Source organism: Aspergillus flavus, chromosome 3 (assembly GCF_009017415.1).
Source record: "Aspergillus flavus chromosome 3, complete sequence".
Classification (NCBI taxonomy): Eukaryota; Fungi; Ascomycota; class Eurotiomycetes; order Eurotiales; family Aspergillaceae; genus Aspergillus; species Aspergillus flavus.
This window is the reverse complement of record NC_092407.1, coordinates 2,110,629-2,127,753: the sequence shown is the minus strand read 5'-3', so window position 1 is coordinate 2,127,753 and position 17,125 is coordinate 2,110,629. Positions and strand designations below refer to the sequence as shown.

General features: G+C 49.2%; 8 protein-coding genes across 8 annotated transcripts; 6 read left to right on the top strand and 2 right to left on the bottom strand.

Moving 5' to 3' along the window:
• Window positions 1–1,251: 1,251 nt before the first annotated feature.
• Window positions 1,252–1,895, top strand: F9C07_2281959 (uncharacterized protein; the record flags this gene model as incomplete). Its single annotated transcript, XM_041290876.2, has 2 exons — window positions 1,252–1,416; window positions 1,498–1,895. The coding sequence occupies 2 exons, from the start codon at window positions 1,252–1,254 to the stop codon at window positions 1,720–1,722; spliced, it is 390 nt and encodes a 129-aa protein (XP_041144551.1). The 3' UTR covers window positions 1,723–1,895.
• On the bottom strand, window positions 1,896–4,064 carry F9C07_2281958 (60S ribosomal protein uL5). The gene is made up of 6 exons (XM_041290864.2): window positions 3,910–4,064; window positions 3,845–3,853; window positions 3,384–3,753; window positions 3,161–3,308; window positions 2,799–3,048; window positions 1,896–2,745 (listed from the first exon to the last, which is right to left on the bottom strand). The coding sequence occupies exons 3-6, from the start codon at window positions 3,384–3,386 to the stop codon at window positions 2,619–2,621; spliced, it is 528 nt and encodes a 175-aa protein (XP_041144550.2). The 5' UTR covers window positions 3,387–3,753; window positions 3,845–3,853; window positions 3,910–4,064; the 3' UTR covers window positions 1,896–2,618.
• F9C07_2242699 (small nuclear ribonucleoprotein SmB) lies at window positions 2,951–5,014 on the top strand. The gene is made up of 7 exons (XM_041290875.2): window positions 2,951–3,308; window positions 3,384–3,753; window positions 3,845–3,853; window positions 3,910–3,981; window positions 4,044–4,467; window positions 4,528–4,572; window positions 4,631–5,014. The coding sequence occupies exons 2-7, from the start codon at window positions 3,727–3,729 to the stop codon at window positions 4,711–4,713; spliced, it is 660 nt and encodes a 219-aa protein (XP_041144549.1). The 5' UTR covers window positions 2,951–3,308; window positions 3,384–3,726; the 3' UTR covers window positions 4,714–5,014.
• Window positions 5,015–5,215: 201 nt separating this feature from the next.
• On the top strand, window positions 5,216–5,960 carry F9C07_4941 (UPF0041 domain protein; the record flags this gene model as incomplete). Its single annotated transcript, XM_041290874.2, has 4 exons — window positions 5,216–5,288; window positions 5,482–5,554; window positions 5,659–5,817; window positions 5,885–5,960. 4 exons carry the CDS (start codon window positions 5,216–5,218, stop codon window positions 5,958–5,960), a joined length of 381 nt encoding a protein of 126 aa, XP_041144548.2.
• A 721-nt stretch (window positions 5,961–6,681) lies between these two features.
• On the bottom strand, window positions 6,682–8,989 carry F9C07_4940 (putative amino acid transporter; the record flags this gene model as incomplete). Its single annotated transcript, XM_041290863.1, has 2 exons — window positions 6,682–6,855; window positions 6,920–8,989. The coding sequence occupies 2 exons, from the start codon at window positions 8,987–8,989 to the stop codon at window positions 6,682–6,684; spliced, it is 2,244 nt and encodes a 747-aa protein (XP_041144547.1).
• Window positions 8,990–9,712: 723 nt separating this feature from the next.
• Window positions 9,713–13,520, top strand: F9C07_4939 (putative cation chloride cotransporter; the record flags this gene model as incomplete). The annotated part of the gene is made up of 4 exons (XM_041290873.1): window positions 9,713–10,238; window positions 10,296–10,887; window positions 10,936–11,101; window positions 11,154–13,520. 4 exons carry the CDS (start codon window positions 9,713–9,715, stop codon window positions 13,518–13,520), a joined length of 3,651 nt encoding a protein of 1,216 aa, XP_041144546.1.
• A 1,454-nt stretch (window positions 13,521–14,974) lies between these two features.
• F9C07_4938 (ribosomal protein S5 domain 2-type protein) lies at window positions 14,975–16,579 on the top strand (the record flags this gene model as incomplete). Its single annotated transcript, XM_041285322.1, has 1 exon — window positions 14,975–16,579. The coding sequence occupies one exon, from the start codon at window positions 14,975–14,977 to the stop codon at window positions 16,577–16,579; it is 1,605 nt and encodes a 534-aa protein (XP_041144545.1).
• An 88-nt stretch (window positions 16,580–16,667) lies between these two features.
• F9C07_1400414 (uncharacterized protein) lies at window positions 16,668–17,061 on the top strand. Its single transcript, XM_071508078.1, has one exon. The coding sequence runs from the start codon at window positions 16,755–16,757 to the stop codon at window positions 16,956–16,958; it is 204 nt and encodes a 67-aa protein (XP_071365020.1). The 5' UTR covers window positions 16,668–16,754; the 3' UTR covers window positions 16,959–17,061.
• Window positions 17,062–17,125: the final 64 nt, after the last annotated feature.

The following is a 17,125-nucleotide window of genomic DNA, read 5'->3' as shown; positions in this document are numbered from 1 at the left end:
GAGAGAGAGAAGGATGTCTACAGAGCATGGCCGGTTGTCTCGTTCCGCTTCGGCACTACATCTGGACCCCGGTAGATGCCCGAGGCAGCCATGTCCTCCCCACGGGAAAGGTTCAACCAATAGACACAGTATCATGTCGCACAATTCCGAGATCATTCCGCACCAGAAAATCATTAAAGTCGACATACTGAACTGATGTCTCTGGAGAGAGCGGACCTCAAGTCACACACGCACGAGGATCTACACCTTATCGACCAGTTTACCCCGAGCCCTAATCTGATAGTAACTTTATATAGCCTCGATGATGCCAAAGGCTTACTCCGTGCTACAAGGAACTATTGCTGGCATAGCAAGCAATAGTTTGGCGGAGCCATGGGGAAGGTCAGTTCAAGAAAAAGCTAACTATTGGACCACACAGTCCAGTATTCTGTGGCCCTCAACCTTGGGAAATTCAAAGTTTCATTTGCTGCGATCCCCGCATTTGGCAACTCACCTGACGTCAAGCCGCCATCAATGATCGTCCAACGATCCCATTGAATTATACATCGAACTGCGCTGATTGATCACATTCATATTAATTGAACGGTTTGGCCTAAGCGGATCTGGACACCTCTGTTCCCGCGCCAATAATGATGAATCATCAACGTCTTTGGTTCATCTAGAGCTCCCAAAGACCCCAGACAGTTACGAGGCCTCCATGAATAATGATTGGGTCACTGGGGGTATTTGCCCCCTGCCAGCACTATAGGGAAGTACTGGGATGATGTATCATTCATCCAGACTTTGTTTCATTCCTTGAGTGGCTCTTTCCCTTACCCCTCTCTCTCTGGGTCCCCCGGTATTGTGCCATATATTACGGTCGCGTGTCCGGTGGTGGCTCGTCCCTCTTCAGTTACATTGGTTTGAATATCTCCTATTCCATTTAACGATCAATCTTATCGATCCGGTAAGTTTGCTGAGCTTATGAAATGTCCATTTTGTGCTTTGATACTCGCATTTGTTGGCACACAGTGACTTCCCCGGCACCAAACCGGAAGGATGACGTTTGGGACTTCTGGAGTGGCTTATAATGCATCACTTGCTGTCCTTTGCCTTGATGTTCGAGACACTTGATCTTTATATCATGTACTTGCTTTTGTTCCAACTCATTCGTCCCTTGAACAGAAACTTCGCATCACGTGTTTAACCTGGACAGCAGCTAATACATGCATAGGTGATATAAGAAGCCACTGAAGTCTTACATCAAGCATCATGAGCAACCAGCAGAACAACCCCCAGTCTCCTCGCCATTGGCACGGTAACCTGGGCGATCGCTATGAGCACCACAACGTCTGGGTGAGAGGAGGCCCTCCCCAGCCATACATGGCCCGACGTCCTTCTGCTGCCGAAGCAGCAAGTGCCACGGATGACAGACGTGTACGTCTGCTCAGGTTTTCATCAAACTGTCACATATATACATATTGTTTGACACGGGCTGACTGTCCTTTAACAATCTAGGAGTCTGTCTCATCTAGCATGTCTTCCGGCTCTAACAGCCCCCCAACTGCTCCGAACAGAAGACGGTCTAGTCAGGGTTCGTCACTCTTCGAAAGTCTGACAAACCAGAAGCGGAACTCCACGGATCCTGCTTCGGCCGCACGCCGCGCGAGTTACAATGACCAGGCGCAGCAGGGCGGTTTCTTTGCGAAGTGGTGGGATGGGTATACTCGTGGTTCGAAATAAGCCATGGTCAAGTTCATGCTGTGAAGGAAGGCAGAATGAATTACTGGATGGGAATTTACTATGTTGAACGTTTATATGACTGTATGCTGAAGAGTTTGGCGCTTGATCTTGTATTTATTCGTTCGTCTACAAGCATATCGTGTTAATTGAAGTGGATATATATAGGGTGATGCTCTATACTTCGGTAGTCGTAGAATTTGTTCGACACGCCTTGTTTGATTGCAAGACTGAGTATAGAAATGGGGACAGTTGCGTCGAACTGTACTCATGCCACAGGTCCAGTAGCCAGTGCGCATGAAACGTAGCCCCGGGTTTATACTTACAGACTTCGCACTATGATATGGGAGTACCCCAACAGAAACACTAGTGATCCCATATGATTGACGGCGCTTCGATAAGGGCCCACAAATCTACGATATGCTCTTGATCATGACCCACATAGTTATTACCTTTCTGGACTACAGGACGAGTTTACGACAAGTTGATTTACGGCATACTCCAGGTGAGCATGGAGCCGGGCTGATCTCCGTACCATCCATGTTGGCCTAAGAGCAGAGGAGTACACTGCCACAGGGGACAGGTAGAAGGACATGTTCTTGGACTCTGAAAGAGATCCAACGGCCAAATAGCCACCGATATCACACAGAGTGTGAAGTGGCAAGCATCATGCAAATCTTTTCATCAATGGTTATGCGGATACATCACCCTTTGTGAAGCCTTCATTGTGAAAAGTGGATGCGTTTTTTGAACTTGAGAGTTTGGATTCCTAACACGCCTATCCTCATGCCGTGGTAGAAACAAGTATTTCAAAGCAGAACGGCATTTTTTCTGCCTTTTTTTATTGATTCATCATAAACGCAACCCCCTGGCTCCCCCAAAGACCAGAAATGAAACATTTACCGGACAATTCCGTCGAAGCGGTTCTTGAACCACTTGATGGTCTCGGCCTGGTTGATACGGTGAGGAGCACCAATACGGGCCTTGCAGCGGCGACGCTTAGCGACACGCTCACCAGGGCGGGTCCTGATCCATGTGTGAGTTTTTGACCTTTGTCGACTGTTCCTGGTTATACTCACATGCAGCAGTAGAAGTCCATGCCGTAGATACCAATGCCAGGGTCGTACTTGATACCAAGATCGATGTGCTCGTTGATACCGAAGCCGAAGTTGCCGGTCTCGGAGAAGTTCCTCTTGCGGAGCTCGTACTCCTTGACCTTGAGGCCACGCTCAAGGATCTCCTCGGCCTTGGGGCCACGGACGGTGACGTGGACGGCGATCTTTTCGTTACGACGGATACCGAAGGTACGGACAGTGTAGCGGGCCTTGCCTATAGATCACGGAAAAATTCTCCCATCAGCCATTCCATCCCGCAATATTTCGTGGCGCTTTCCATATCCTCCATGGTAAAATCAAAAAACTTCGGATCGAGGCGTCCTTACTGTAGACAGGAGTCTGACCGCTCAGCTGCTCGAGCACCTTAGCAGCACGGGTAAGTCTGTCACCAGACTCTCCGACACTGATGTTAAGCACGAGCTTCTGGATGCGCAGCTCGCGCATGGGGTTCGCGCTCTTGTCCTTTCCGTCCGACTGCATGGCGACAAAACGTTAGAAAAAAAAAATCTCAGGCGATTAAAGTGGTTGAGTTGGTAAAATGAAACATACCATGGCGACTACTTTGGCGTGTATGGTCGACTCGTGTGATTAGAAGATTCGAAGGGAAGATCGAAAAGTGAGTAAAAGGGAATGTGCGGGCAAAGTGGGAAGCGAGAAGCCCTTAGCGTCTTGGCACCATCGGCTGGCGCTAAACCGCAGAGCCGCGTCTAAGTCACGACACCCGCAGAGCTTCAGGAAGTTTGAGCGGGTGAGCTCGTGCCAGCAAGTCCTCCACCTTATTGACGGGCGCGCAAGCTCAAAGTGAACGTTTAGTAGGAGTTTTCTTCTACTACTTCACGCATATTCTTTGGTTCATATATTAAGCCGCATTCGTGCGCATCTTTCAGGAAAAATGGCTGCCAACAAGCAAGGCAAGATGGTAAGTTTGATTTGATTTATCTTTGTTGCGGTCCAGACCTTTTCCTAAAGTACTTCCAGGATAGTATTGGCTAACTTGTTCAACTTCATAGCAAAACCTTGTAAGTGACAATGCGCTTGTTCGTCCACCCGCCCGCTGGAATCTAACGTGCTGCAGATCAACTATCGGATGAGAGTTACTCTTAACGATGGCCGACAGATGACCGGTCAAATGCTCGCATTTGATAAGGTACATTGACCCTCAATCATTGCTTGCCTTGGTTGAACCTTTCATTGACGGTGACACTTTAGCACATGAACCTCGTCCTCGCCGATACAGAAGAATTCCGCCGCGTCAAGCGGAAGTCCAAGCCGGCTGCTGGACCGGCTAACGCTCCTCTCGTGGAATCGGAAGAGAAGCGAACGCTCGGTCTTACCATTGTGCGCGGTACCCACGTCGTCTCTTGCTCCGTTGATGGACCTCCCCCGGCAGACCCCTCTGCACGACTTGGAACAAGCGTCCCAGGCGCTGCTGCTGCCGCAGCCACTCTCGCCGCCGGTCCTGGAATCAGCAAACCCGCTGGGCGTGGTCTACCTGTCGGACTTGGAGGCCCTGCTGCTGGTGTTGGAGGACCTCCACCTCCTCCTGGCGGCTTCCCTGGTTTCCCTCCTGGTGGTTTCCCAGGAGCGCCGCCACCAGGATTCGCTGGCCGCGGAGCGCCTCCCGGAGGACCTCGTAAGTTTTCCTGGCACTGAGATATGCTTAGAAGTAAGCAGATTACTGACTTTCAATCAGCTGGTTTCGCCCCTCCCCCAGGATTTGCGCCCCAGGGCGGACCTCGTAAGTGACTGATTTTGGTTCATATGTCATACGTCATAGACTAACTGATATTGTGCAGCGGCCGGTTTTCAACCCCCTCCAGGATTCCAGCCTCCGGGCCAGGGACGTGGATTTCCTCCACCAGGATTTGGAGGACGGTGAAGCTCGCATGTCGAGCGGCACAATCGCTTACAATATTCCGACCCCAAGTGAAACATGGCGGCCTACTAGTGTTGGGATAAGAAATACGCATCCTATTCATATACCTGTTCGATGATTAGGCATAGCACACCGAGTTTTACCAGGCAAAGGCGTTGCGGCGTGTGCGGATGCAGGGAATGCCCGAGTAATAGCAAAGGTCGACCTGAAAAGAAAAAGTCGAGGACCAACAGAAATAATGCTACATAGGTTCAAACGCTTAGTATTTATCCCCCCTGCGAATCATACACGGTCATTTCCATGATTTTCTTGTTCGTCCAATCGTAGGTTAATGCTCCGTAATCGAACTGATATTGATTGACCCCGGCAATTGGCTCACGTGACGTTGTCCGGGTAACTCCGCCCGGCAATGATTCCGCAGTCGGTGACGCCGGGCAAGTTCAGTAACTGTCTTCCTGTTCCTGATCACTCTCCACTCCCTTCCCTACCCCAATCTCCAGTCAATATGGCCGCTGCAATTAAGGCGATCAACGCAAAAATCCGTTCCAACAAGGTTCTGGACTATGTCTGCTCTACACGTAAGTGCAATCCCAAACCCTGCCATGGTTCCCTTCTCGACCGAGATCGGCCTGTATCAGGTCTTGCATCCGTAATACAGAGAGGGATAATGATCCATGGGCTCCTGCTATGGTTGCCCTTGGTCCTTATCATGGCGTCACTGAAACAATTCCCAAATGAAAGAACAATGAATAATCTAACCTATCTTACCAGATTTCTGGGGCCCCGTCTCCAACTTCGGTATCCCCGTTGCTGCCGTGATGGACACCCAGAAGGACCCTGAAATGTATGCGCGACCACCTTTCCATCCCCTTATTCTACCCGGCGCAGCTCTATTACCCTCACCACGCAAGATTATGGCAAGAAATAGACGACTAATCCAACAAACAGCATCTCCGGCCAGATGACCGGCGCCCTTGTTATCTACTCGGGTACCTTCATGCGCTATGCCCTCGCCGTCTCCCCCAAGAACTACCTCCTCTTCGCTTGTCACGCCATTAACTTCTCCGCCCAATGTACTCAAGGATACCGCTACCTTAACTACTGGAAGTATGTTGTCTTCGTTACTTAGAACCCGTGATGTAAGGGGGCTGAACAAGCTAACGTAATGTAATAGCTGGGGAGGCCGTGAAGCTAAGCTCGCCGCTGAAGCCGCTGCGAAGGGCTCGCAGGCCCCCGAGGCCGGCGCATAAACGATCCGAACCTTGTCCTACCTGCCGCGTGGCCGACAAACAAGGATGCCCGTTTTCAATCAGTAGTAGATTTAGACCTCACAAGAGACAAGACGCCTATGGATGGCGATTTGTGGAATACAGATCGGTTCGGATGCAAGAGGCTGGCCTCATTTAACTCTGGTTTTCTTGGGTAGAAGAACGGATTGCGTGCGGCTTGGGCCGACTAGTGGATAGTTGGCCTTCACCTGATTATTTTTATGGACTGGCATTGGCAAAGGGGCCTTGAGGCTACTGGTTTTGTTTCTAGCATGTTTTCGTGGCATTGGGTTGTGGTATAGTGCAGCTTGCATGGCGAGGAATCAGGTCTCTTTTGGCCTCTGCTGTCTTTACTGTTTTGTATATAACAAATTCGGGTGAAATCTAAATGGATTGAAAGGGGAAAATCATGCTGTTTCTTTCGTTCCATTCTTGTCTGCGCGGTATATTTGAAACAATCTGGTACATAGTAGTGGCAAGCAGGATGGGTATTCACAGTGTACACCAATTTAATCACGGAGAATTCCATCTAGGACGTTAGATAAAAGGAAGGCTAGGACAAGATGTCAAGATAGTGTCCCGAAATTCAGTCTTGCTGTTCAAACAGAGCAAGTCTTATAACATAGCATCAGTCATTCATGTTCAAGACGCCTACTTTGAGACGACCAAACGTTATAGATGTCCAAAGCGACGGGAGAATCTGTTAACCAGACTTCGAGTCGCAGTATCCAGGTGACGGGGGAGCTCCTCCTCCGACCCAGTTTGCTAGAGTCAGTGAAGTCGTATAGAGGCAACTAATTACGCCGAAGATAGTAAGGGCAATGTCAGCGATCTGCTGTTTTCTTGAATGCGCGCAGGCTTTCAGATGCAACAGAGGCTACAATAGACTTAAGTTAGCGTCATCTGTCACCATAAAGCAAGTAAAATTTGGGGGTAAATACCGGGTATACGTATATAAGTGGAACGCAGGCAAAGCTACCGACAAGTGAGACAAATTTGTCAAGATCGTCTGCTCCACCCCACCCAACGAAAGCACATATCATGACAAGGAAGAAGCGGAAACAATTCTTCTGCCATTTGATTCTGGGGTTATACTTGCCGCTGCGTGTGAAGAGCTCATTCTCCATGATCCGGATGGCTGGGAAGAGCTGCAGGGGCGTGCTCAGCAGAATCGCAAGCGAATAGAGGAATTGGACACCATTCACAAACTTATCGTCCTGAGGAAGGTTGAGAATAACCACCGTTTTCGTTGCAGATCCGTACGCAGCATAGCTCAGCGCACCAGCAGAGAGGAAAACAATCGTGATAATGACCATTACCCCAGCAAGAACACCGGGGAATTGCTGAGGACGCTTCATCGACTCTTGGATTGGAATGATAAGACCAATGCCCTCGTAAGTGAAAATAGCCGTCCCGATGAAAAGTGTCCATGTAGATGGATTGAAGGATATAATATCCGAAACACCGCCTTGTGCAGAGATAGTTAAGATATCATAGTAGTACAGATAGATCAGGCCAAGCAGGATGAAAACATCTGCAATTAGAGCCGTAAACCCAAGCTTGCTGATATCGCGGATCAACGAAAGAGGTAAGAAGATGACCAGCTGTATCAACACCATGAACTTGATGTCAATGAAGGACTTGCAGTTGCTGACAGCAAGGACGAAAGCCTGCAAATTCTCAGCAGTGAACACAATATATGCAGAGACGAATCCCAATTGACTCAAGACTATAGATCCAAGGATAATGCGTCGCATATGTTTTCCATACAGAATGCCGCCAATATCACCGAACGAGCCATCAATTTTCAGTCGGGTGTTGACAAGAAGTATGAAAGCATAGAAGCTGAGAAGCGACACACCAAGCAATACCAGACTACTAAAAAGCATACCGCCATTAAGGAAAGCCCTTGGAAGGAACAAGACCCCTGTACCAACGAAAGACTTGAGCAGAAGTAGAGCTGCTCCAGTCCTAGTGTTGTTTCCAGTGCCTCCACGCGGCTTCCGTTTTCTTCTTCCAGGGGTCTCAGGACGGAGGAGGGCCGATCTTTCTCCCGGCTCTCTACCATCCTCTTCCCAGGCGTCAGAGAAGTACTCATCGGGCCCCAGCACTTCGTCATCCTCTTCTAGCTCCTCTCCTGCAAAGTGGCCGAAAAGAGTCAAAAATTCTAAGAAGCTGCTGGTTGGGAGCTGAGGTTGAGGTAGAGGAGGTTGTGGTCCCTGGCTGTTAGGGCTTTCTGGAACGTTTGAGGCTACAGTTCTCCGGATATAGTCTCTGCGGAATCCTCCTGGTATGCGAATGCTGTTGATGTTCATCGTCTCATCCTGTGGTGTGGGTCGATTTATGCTGAAGCTCTTGCTCCGATTGAATCTGGAAGGACTTCCTGCCTCTGCACCTTCTGCCCACCTGTAGACCTGCCTTGTAATGTCACCTCCTTGTAGCTGCAGGCTGGAGAATTCCTCGTCATTTGCAGCATCCCCAGAAGCAGCATCATCTCGACTCTCGACAGTGTTTTGCGGTAGTACTAAGTGTCTTTTGACGACTTCCGGATCTTCATACGGCCCTGCTGAGTATTCTGAGCCTTCCCACCCGGGCTTATTGTCAAATGAACCATAGTTGGACCTGATTGGCTGAGCCTGATGCAAGGCAGGGGAAGCAGTGCGTCTTGGCGGTGTCCCAAGTCTCGGAGGTGAGCGACCGAGGCTTTCTTGGAGAGCAGATGCGATCATGGATTGCCCAGGGCCTGGTAGAGACGATAGATTGTCCACTTTCCGGATATCCTCATCTGTGCCTGTCACTGGTTGGATCGGTACCGGCAATTGTCTGGTTGCATGGGGGTATGAGCTAGATGGAGAAGGTACTGGAGATGCTAGCCGTGCAATCGAGATTTGTCTCGATGAAGCATCCGCTGAGGGAGAACCAGGGCGCAATGCGCTCGTCGAGAGCGGTGGTGACTGACGAGGTTGAGATGATGAACCCTCCCCATTGTCTGGATGTGCGGGTGAAGACATGACTTGATATTGAACTATGAAGCAACACAGGAGAGCTTAAAGTTTCCTTATTTTGAAAACAAGACTTTGCTATATTGACGCCCTCTACCTAGCGTTGCTAGACACGAAGGGTTATAGCGAGCCGTATGTACTTGCAGGATAAACTTAAAGAAGGAACTGGTTTACAGTAGACCAGGACAGAGTAGAAGCAATCTACTGTATGATTGTGTTCTCTTCGTAAACAAGCGAAGAGAGAAAAAAAAGAAAACGAAAGGAAAAAAATATTTGGAAATCACTATTCGCCCAGCCACCCAGCAACACAAACAAATTGTGAGAGACGAAGGAAGCTAGCTTCAGCTTTCCCTTGAGTCGATGACAATGGGAGTCACTGGACCGGACCGGCGGTGGAGTTTGCACTGTTTGTCTGGTTCGGCAGATGAGATCATTGCCAGCCATGGACCCATGCTTTTTATTGCATTTACTAGTGTCAACCACTGCCACTTGACGCCTCCTCGATCTAGTAGGTACTATATGAGGTATCGTGTTTTCTCCTTTCTTTCTTAAAGCGCGCGATTTCTTACGGTGCTTTTGCTGTTTTCGCCCACGGTTCACTTTGCTGGATTTGTGCATTGGGCCAGTCCTTATCGATACTTCACTGTTTACTGTAGTGACATTCTGTCCCCACTTGCATTATTGTATGAAGGTACCGAGCATCTCCTTGCAATAAGAAGTTGGACGTATCCGATGACGCATAGTCGAGGCGGGGGTACCTCGGACTCGATGTCTCGGAGAAGGCCTAACTTCTCAACACGAACTGCTCAAGAGGATGTCTCTAGATTGGCTCCAAGCGAGTCCCCCACTGCATCTCCCGAGGAGAACAGCAGATTCCTTAATTGGAGAAATGCGCTTTCACTTCGCCCGTACGAGCCATTGAACTCCTCTTCTCATGCAACAGAGCGTCAGCGCCACTCGTTGCCATCGAATTTTTTTGGTAGTATATCCCGCTGGTGGGATAAACCCGACAATGATGGACCGCAAGGTACCTCGAACAGGTCACACCTACCCGTTGACCTTCCTACAGGGCCACTCCGAGACTCTAGCGTGGACCAAAAGGAACGAGGTGGCCAAAAGAATCGCGCTTCTGATAGTGCTGCAAAGCTCGGAACTTTCTCGGGAGTCTTTGTACCGACCACCTTGAACGTCCTAAGCATTCTGATGTTCCTTCGCTTCGGATTTATCCTTGGGCAAGCCGGCCTGCTAGGGATGCTAGGTAATTTAAACTACCCTGTCTGTATAGCCTCGAATGATGACTAAACGTGGTCTGAAGGCTTGCTCGCTGTTTCATACACCATCAATTTGGTGACCACTATGTCTCTCTCTGCCATTGCAACCAACGGAACTGTTAAAGGAGGGGGTGCCTACTATCTAATATCTCGATCGCTGGGCCCAGAGTTTGGCGGTTCCATTGGTATAGTGTTTTACTTGGGCTATGTGTTGAATACCGGTATGAACGCAGTTGGTCTTGTTGACTGTTTCACGCAAAACTTCGGAACAGAGTCTGGCACTTTATCCAATTTTCTCGAAGAAGGCTTCTGGTGGCAGTATCTCTGGGGTACTATCATTCTGCTTATCTGCACTGGGATCTGCCTAGCTGGGAGTTCTATTTTTTCTAGAGCAAGCAACGGTCTGCTCATTATTCTGTTGGTTGCTACCTTTAGCATACCGGCATCTGCGATCTTTATGAAGCCCTTTAGTATTCCCAAGCTTCATGTGACATTCACTGGCGTGCGCCTTGAGACATTGCTGGAGAATCTTAAACCCAGGCTCACCAAGGGTGCTGCTGGCAGTCAGATCCACGGAAGGGAGAACTTCCAGGACCTCTTTGGAATATTGTTTCCTGCTACTGGCGGTATATTCGCGTAAGTGTATTATCGGTTTATTATGGACGTAGGCTCATGAAGTGCTAGTGGTGCCAGCATGTCGGGGGATCTGAAGAACCCCAGTCATTCGATCCCAAGGGGTACACTTTCGGGGCTGGCTTTGACATTTGTCACCTATACACTTGTAATAGTTGCTATGGCTGCCTCCATAACAAGAGAGTCGCTGTACAAGAATAGCGATATCATCCAAGTGGTAAGCTCAAAGATGCAAACTCGACTGCGAACTTTCGACTAAGATGTACTAGACAAATGCATCGGGAGTTATCATTCTCCTAGGAGAGTTCGCGACAACTTTCTTCTCAGCACTGATGGGTGTGATCGGTTCTGCGAAGCTTTTACAGGCAATTGCACGAGACAATTTGGTCCCTGGCCTGAAAATATTCAGCAAGGGCACCGAGAAAAACGACGAACCGGTCCACGCAATCATTGTAACCTTTGTTGTTGCCCAATTGACAATGCTTTTTGACATTAATCAAATAGCATCTTTTGTCACAATGACATATCTCATGACATTCCTGGTGATGAACCTCGCATGTTTTCTTCTAAAGATTGGATCGGCTCCTAATTTCCGGCCGTCCTTTCACTACTTCAATTGGCAGACAGCTGCAGCAGGAGCGTTGGTTTGTGGAGCTACCATGTTCTTTGTGGATGGTGTCTATGCCACAGGCTGCGTTGGTATTTTAATCCTACTGTTTTTGCTGATCCATTATACTTCACCTCCCAAGCCGTGGGGCGATGTGAGTCAAAGCCTTATTTATCATCAGGTGCGCAAATATCTACTTCGCCTTCGACAAGAACATGTTAAATTCTGGAGGCCCCAGATTCTGTTGTTTGTGGCCAATCTCGATGACCAATACAAGATGGTCTCCTTTTGCAACTCATTGAAAAAGGGCGCCTTGTTTGTACTGGGCCACGTTATTGTGACTGATGATTTCTCTTCCGCCGTGCCCGAAGCTCGCCGCCAGCAAACTGCCTGGACGAAGTTTGTCGAGAATTCAAAAGTGAAAGCTTTTGTCAATATTGCAGTTTCTCCCTCTGCAGAATGGGGTATCCGTAACATCGTGTTAAACTCTGGTCTTGGAGGAATGCGACCAAATATAGTTGTCATTGACCAGTTTCGCAATGGTCAGTCATTGGTTGAGACATTGCAACCCAGGAAAGACTCGAACGACAGACATGACGGGGCTCCTGAGTCTGCAGTAGATGATATACCTCGGCCACAAATGAGCTGCGCAAACTACGTCACAATATTGGAGGATCTTCTCTTCAAGCTCCGCATCAATGTAGCTGTGGCAAAAGGATTCGAACACCTTGAACTGCCTACGTCTGGACAGCACCAGAAAAAATATATCGATCTCTGGCCTATTCAAATGTCTGCAGAACTTGGGGCTGATAGCGAGAGCAAGAAGAATGTTCTTACCACTAACTTTGATACATATACCCTTATCCTCCAGTTAGGATGTATTCTGAACACCGTACCTTCCTGGAAGAAGACGTACAAACTACGGGTAGCCGTGTTTGTTGAGTACGAAACGGATGTTGATGATGAGCGAGGCCGGGTTCAAGCGCTTCTTGAGAAGCTGAGAATCGAGGCGGAAGTTCTGGTCTTCTGGCTCGCATGTGGCGATGTAAAAAGTTATCGCATTATTGTAAATGGTGACAGGTCGCCGGAGGTTAGAGATGTGCAGGAAAAGGTGCAAACTGTTTTGAAAGACGAAGGCTGGTGGCTGGACATTGAAAAGTTTCGCAGGAGATCCCACAACCAACCGCAGTCGGACGATTTTGGAGCCGATCTGGCAAGGGTTTCCAGTTGGCATGGTGCTTCTAGTCATGACACTGTACAAAAGGCTCCGGCCCAACTGGCTGGTGGGTTAAAGAAGTTCATCCAATCAACCAAGCGTCGGCGTTCTATTTCCAGCTTCAAGGGGCTTGGTGGTGTGAATCTGGGCATGCAAACGCATCGCTTGCTAGATAGCTTCGTTGACTACGACTCAAGCGACAGCTCTTCAAGCGACAGCGAGTTGGAGCCCTATGCCGACGATAGAGAGGATGACACGAACCACAGGCGCCCTGCATCCCCAGATACTACAAAACACGACGTTCCGTCTATAGTTGCCCCTGGTACCTCACCTAAGAGCCAAGCAAGTGGAGCCCGACCACCTATCAGCCGTTCGGCATCCAGCAATCGATTCAGTTCGTCGCCGATTCCTGAAGCGAAAGTCAACACCGATGAAGGCGCGGGACCCTCGATCATGTTCGCACTAAGCTCGTCCCCTCCGCGGGCTTCAAACAGACGTGAATCCATTTATACGCGTCGATCGTCGTCGGTAGGGTCTGGCACTGCGTCGGGATACCCCCGGCGGGCGTCTGTGCCTTTGTCCTTCAATGATCTTCCTAGCCGAGCGCAACACCTGATTTTGAATGAGTTGATGGCAGAACATAGCAGTGAAACTGCCGTTATCTTTACAACGCTGCCGTCTCCCATGGAAGGCACCGCACAAGGTGAGGCGGCGAGTGAATCTTATCTGAGTGACCTGGAAGTCTTATGGCAGGGGTTGCCACCGTGTTTGCTAGTACATAGCAACAGTATGACGGTGACGATGAACTTGTAACGATGCTATGATCGCAATAGTTTTCAGTACTTTGGCCTGTATAGATATATGGTACACGAGTATATATTGACAAGCATGGAATATAAATTGTTATGGCTTTTGAACACCAAAGGGCTAACGTTATAGAGATTGTAAAGATAAGCTGGTCTGTGTAGTTGCTACCTTGTAACTGTAGGCGCTCAGCGTTCTGCTCTCGCCAAGTATAAATTTTCATTCGATCCTCTTCGCCGGTAAGTCTCACCACCTTGTTGCTCCCATGGTCAGCCCAAAAGATTGTCTAGTCATGCTCCGCATTCTTTATTGGTCTGCAGATATTGAGTCGGTTCAAACTACTACGGACCTCCAGGCTAATCAAGACACAGTTCTTGCCTGATTCAAAGTGTTACAGAATTAGTGGAATTTATGATGACGACCAATGGCAATGCTTTGTTCAGCCCTGTACAGCACCATGTGCAGAAGAATGAATGTTAACGTGCATCTCCTCTGGGATACTAGTCCTACATCAGTCTTGGCTCGTGCGCCTTATCGCTTGTAAACCATGAGTGGGTCTTACAAAGTTGAAGGCAAGGCCTTTTTGTCCGTTTGACAATGATAGTATGGGCGTCAATAGGGACTTGAAAATCGGGATAAGCGAATCACAATGGTTCTTAGTGAGAATTTTTGGAGAGATACTTACTATTTTGACTGCTGTGTAGCTGCATATACCGTATGCTAGAAGAGGCAACATATTTTCCTTAGGCCCTCCATGCTGGAGACCCACTAAAAATAGCCACGGCAACGTTGGTCCGGAAGCTTGAGATCGATCTCGGATTCTAGACACTTTCGATGCACAAGTACGCGGGGATCCTATTCCATGAATGCCATAGTACTTAATATATTCAATTGCATTGTCTAGAATCTCAACCGACGTGATCCTGGCCAATTGAGCAGGGATAGGTGTGTGTATGCTGTAATACGGATACCCCCCCGGTCAATTGTGGTACAGAACCAGAACTCGAGGCAGGTTAGGTCTGTTTCTCGCAAAGCTAGGAAGAAATTGGATGGAGCTCGGTTTGGTAATGACTGACAATTGCCCAAGATATGATTGGTGAATGAAGTGGAAGAGGGCCTGTTAAAGGGGAGAAGAAGAAGAAGGGGCAAAAAGTCCAAAGGGGAAAAAAGTGGACGGGGGGAATGAAATGAGCCCCATTGAGTCGACCCGCAGAAAAAGGCCTCGTACTACGGGCCTCAGGCAGTGTACGCCGTTCGTGACTTTCACTTTGGTCACCTGTTCTGTTGCTTTTGTTTTCTTTTCTCCATCTTGCTGCATGTTTGCTGCCTCGCATCGTCATGCGCTTGGATTTCTTGCATGAATAAATCCCCTGTCCTCGGCTGAATATTCCTTAATTAGTTCTCGTCATCCCCGTTCTGTTTAGCTGATTCCCTTTACCCCCCTGACGCGCTCGGAGGTCGTAATGCACAACGGCCGTGGACGCCGAAAGAACGGCAGTGTTAAAGCTCCAAAGAATCGTCAGCGCCCTACTATGTCACACTTAATCTCGGAACAATCCCTTCCCACCCGCTCAAAATCCTCGGTCGCTAGCGACGATAGCGTAGACACCTCCGACGACACCTCAGCCGCTCCCTCCTTCAGCAGTAGTCCGCCGAGCACGAAGTCTATCACCAACGGTGTTCACAGACCAGCTATGGCTCGAAAGGCTTCTTCTCCAATGGCACCCGCCTTCATGGTGTCCGCCCCGGGCAAGGTCATTGTCTTTGGTGAGCATGCCGTCGTGCATGGTAAAGCCGCCATGGCGGCAGCCATCTCCCTACGATCCTACCTCCTTGTTACAACCTTGACCAAATCGCAACGCACCATCACCTTAAACTTCAGAGATATTGGATTGAATCACACCTGGAGCATCGACGAGCTGCCGTGGGACTTGTTTCACCAACCGACCAAGAAGAAGTACTATTACGACCTGGTCACCTCGATTGACCCCGAACTTCTGGACGCGATCTTGCCTCTCGTGGAGCGCATCTCCCCAGACCTACCCGAAGACAAGCGAAAACATCAGCGTGGCGCTGCGACTGCGTTCCTCTATCTCTTCTGTGCGTTGGGTTCCCCGCAACACCCTGGAGCGATCTATACCCTTCGGTCGACGATCCCAACTGGCGCGGGGTTGGGCAGTAGTGCTAGTATATGCGTTTGTATCAGTGCTGCACTCCTTCTTCAGATTCGTACTCTAGCTGGACCGCACCCCGACCAACCGCCCGACGAGGCGGAGGTGCAGATCGAGCGCATCAACCGATGGGCATTCGTTGGTGAGATGTGCATTCACGGAAATCCCAGCGGAGTGGATAACACGGTCGCCGCAGGCGGCAAGGCCGTGATTTTCAGAAGAGGCGATTATTCCAAACCACCGGCCGTTAGCTCACTCCCCAATTTCCCCGAGCTACCTCTACTGCTCGTGGACACTCGACAATCCCGTTCCACGGCGGTTGAAGTAGCAAAGGTCGGTCAGCTGAAAGAAGAACAACCACTAGTGACGGAGGCGATCCTCGATACCATCGAGAAGGTGAATGCTTCCGCTCAGGAGATTATACGGGAAACGGATTCGTCAGGTATTTCCAAGGATACGCTCGAGCGCATTGGAGCGCTTATCCGCATCAACCACGGCTTGTTGGTCTCGCTGGGAGTCTCTCACCCTCGACTCGAGCGCATTCGTGAGCTTGTAGATTTTGCGAACATTGGTTGGACGAAACTCACCGGCGCTGGTGGAGGAGGATGCGCGATCACCCTCCTACGTCCGGATGCCGACCCGAGTGCTATCCGCCAATTGGAGGAAAAGCTGGACGAAGAAGGATTCGCGAAGTACGAGACTACTCTGGGAGGAGATGGTGTCGGTGTCCTGTGGCCCGCCGTGGTCCGCAATGGAACCGACGAAGAAGGTGGTGAGGAGATTGACCAACAGAAGTTCGAAAATGCAGATGGCCCCGAAGGCATCGAGCGTCTCGTCGGTGTGGGTACACAGGAAAAGAGAGAGGGCTGGAAGTTTTGGAAACGAGCAATGCATTAATGTGACGCCTTCCGTCAATCCACGTTGAAGGCTTTCATCTTACATTCAACTTACGCCGACTGCGTCAATCGAACCCAGTCATCCTTCCTTCTCTCCTTATGTCTCTTTTAATTCAGCATTTCTCTTCTGACAGGAACGGGACTTGACACAATATGCATTTAATCCTCCATCTCGCATGTTTCTCAGGTACCATTACTATGCGCTATATTCGATTCTCTGTATAATCTTTACTCATGTTTTTTTTTGGTTTCGGCTGCCACCTCTCGATACCTCTGCATTGTTTCCCCTCCCCTTCGTATCGAGCCCTCTAAATAACTCACTTTTATTTTTCCTTTTCGGCCACTTCCTTTGGGATCGAACCTGGGTGAGGTTCATATGACGACTGATGTGATTTGATCCATGCTGTGGGTGTTGTGGCGATAGGTATTGAATGAATAATAAATAAAGCATTAGTTGAATGATGGAAACCTTTCTAGACGAGGACATATAACATTATCCAATTTGTTATCGTAACTATACACGCTTAATTACAAAATAGGGTATCAT

Bases quoted from the DNA above. Each gene is read 5' to 3' on its own strand.
- F9C07_1400414 (XM_071508078.1), top strand. From the start codon at position 16,755: ATGTTTCTCAGGTACCATTACTATGCGCTATATTCGATTCTCTGTATA.
- F9C07_2281958 (XM_041290864.2), bottom strand. The intron at 3,049-3,160 runs GTAAGGACGCCT...CGTGATCTATAG, and splicing joins CGGTCAGACTCCTGTCTACA to GCAAGGCCCGCTACACTGTC. The intron at 2,746-2,798 runs GTGAGTATAACC...CACATGGATCAG, and splicing joins ATGGACTTCTACTGCTGCAT to GACCCGCCCTGGTGAGCGTG.
- F9C07_2242699 (XM_041290875.2), top strand. From the start codon at position 3,727: ATGGCTGCCAACAAGCAAGGCAAGATG. The intron at 4,468-4,527 runs GTAAGTTTTCCT...ACTTTCAATCAG, and splicing joins AGCGCCTCCCGGAGGACCTC to CTGGTTTCGCCCCTCCCCCA. The intron at 4,573-4,630 runs GTAAGTGACTGA...GATATTGTGCAG, and splicing joins TGCGCCCCAGGGCGGACCTC to CGGCCGGTTTTCAACCCCCT.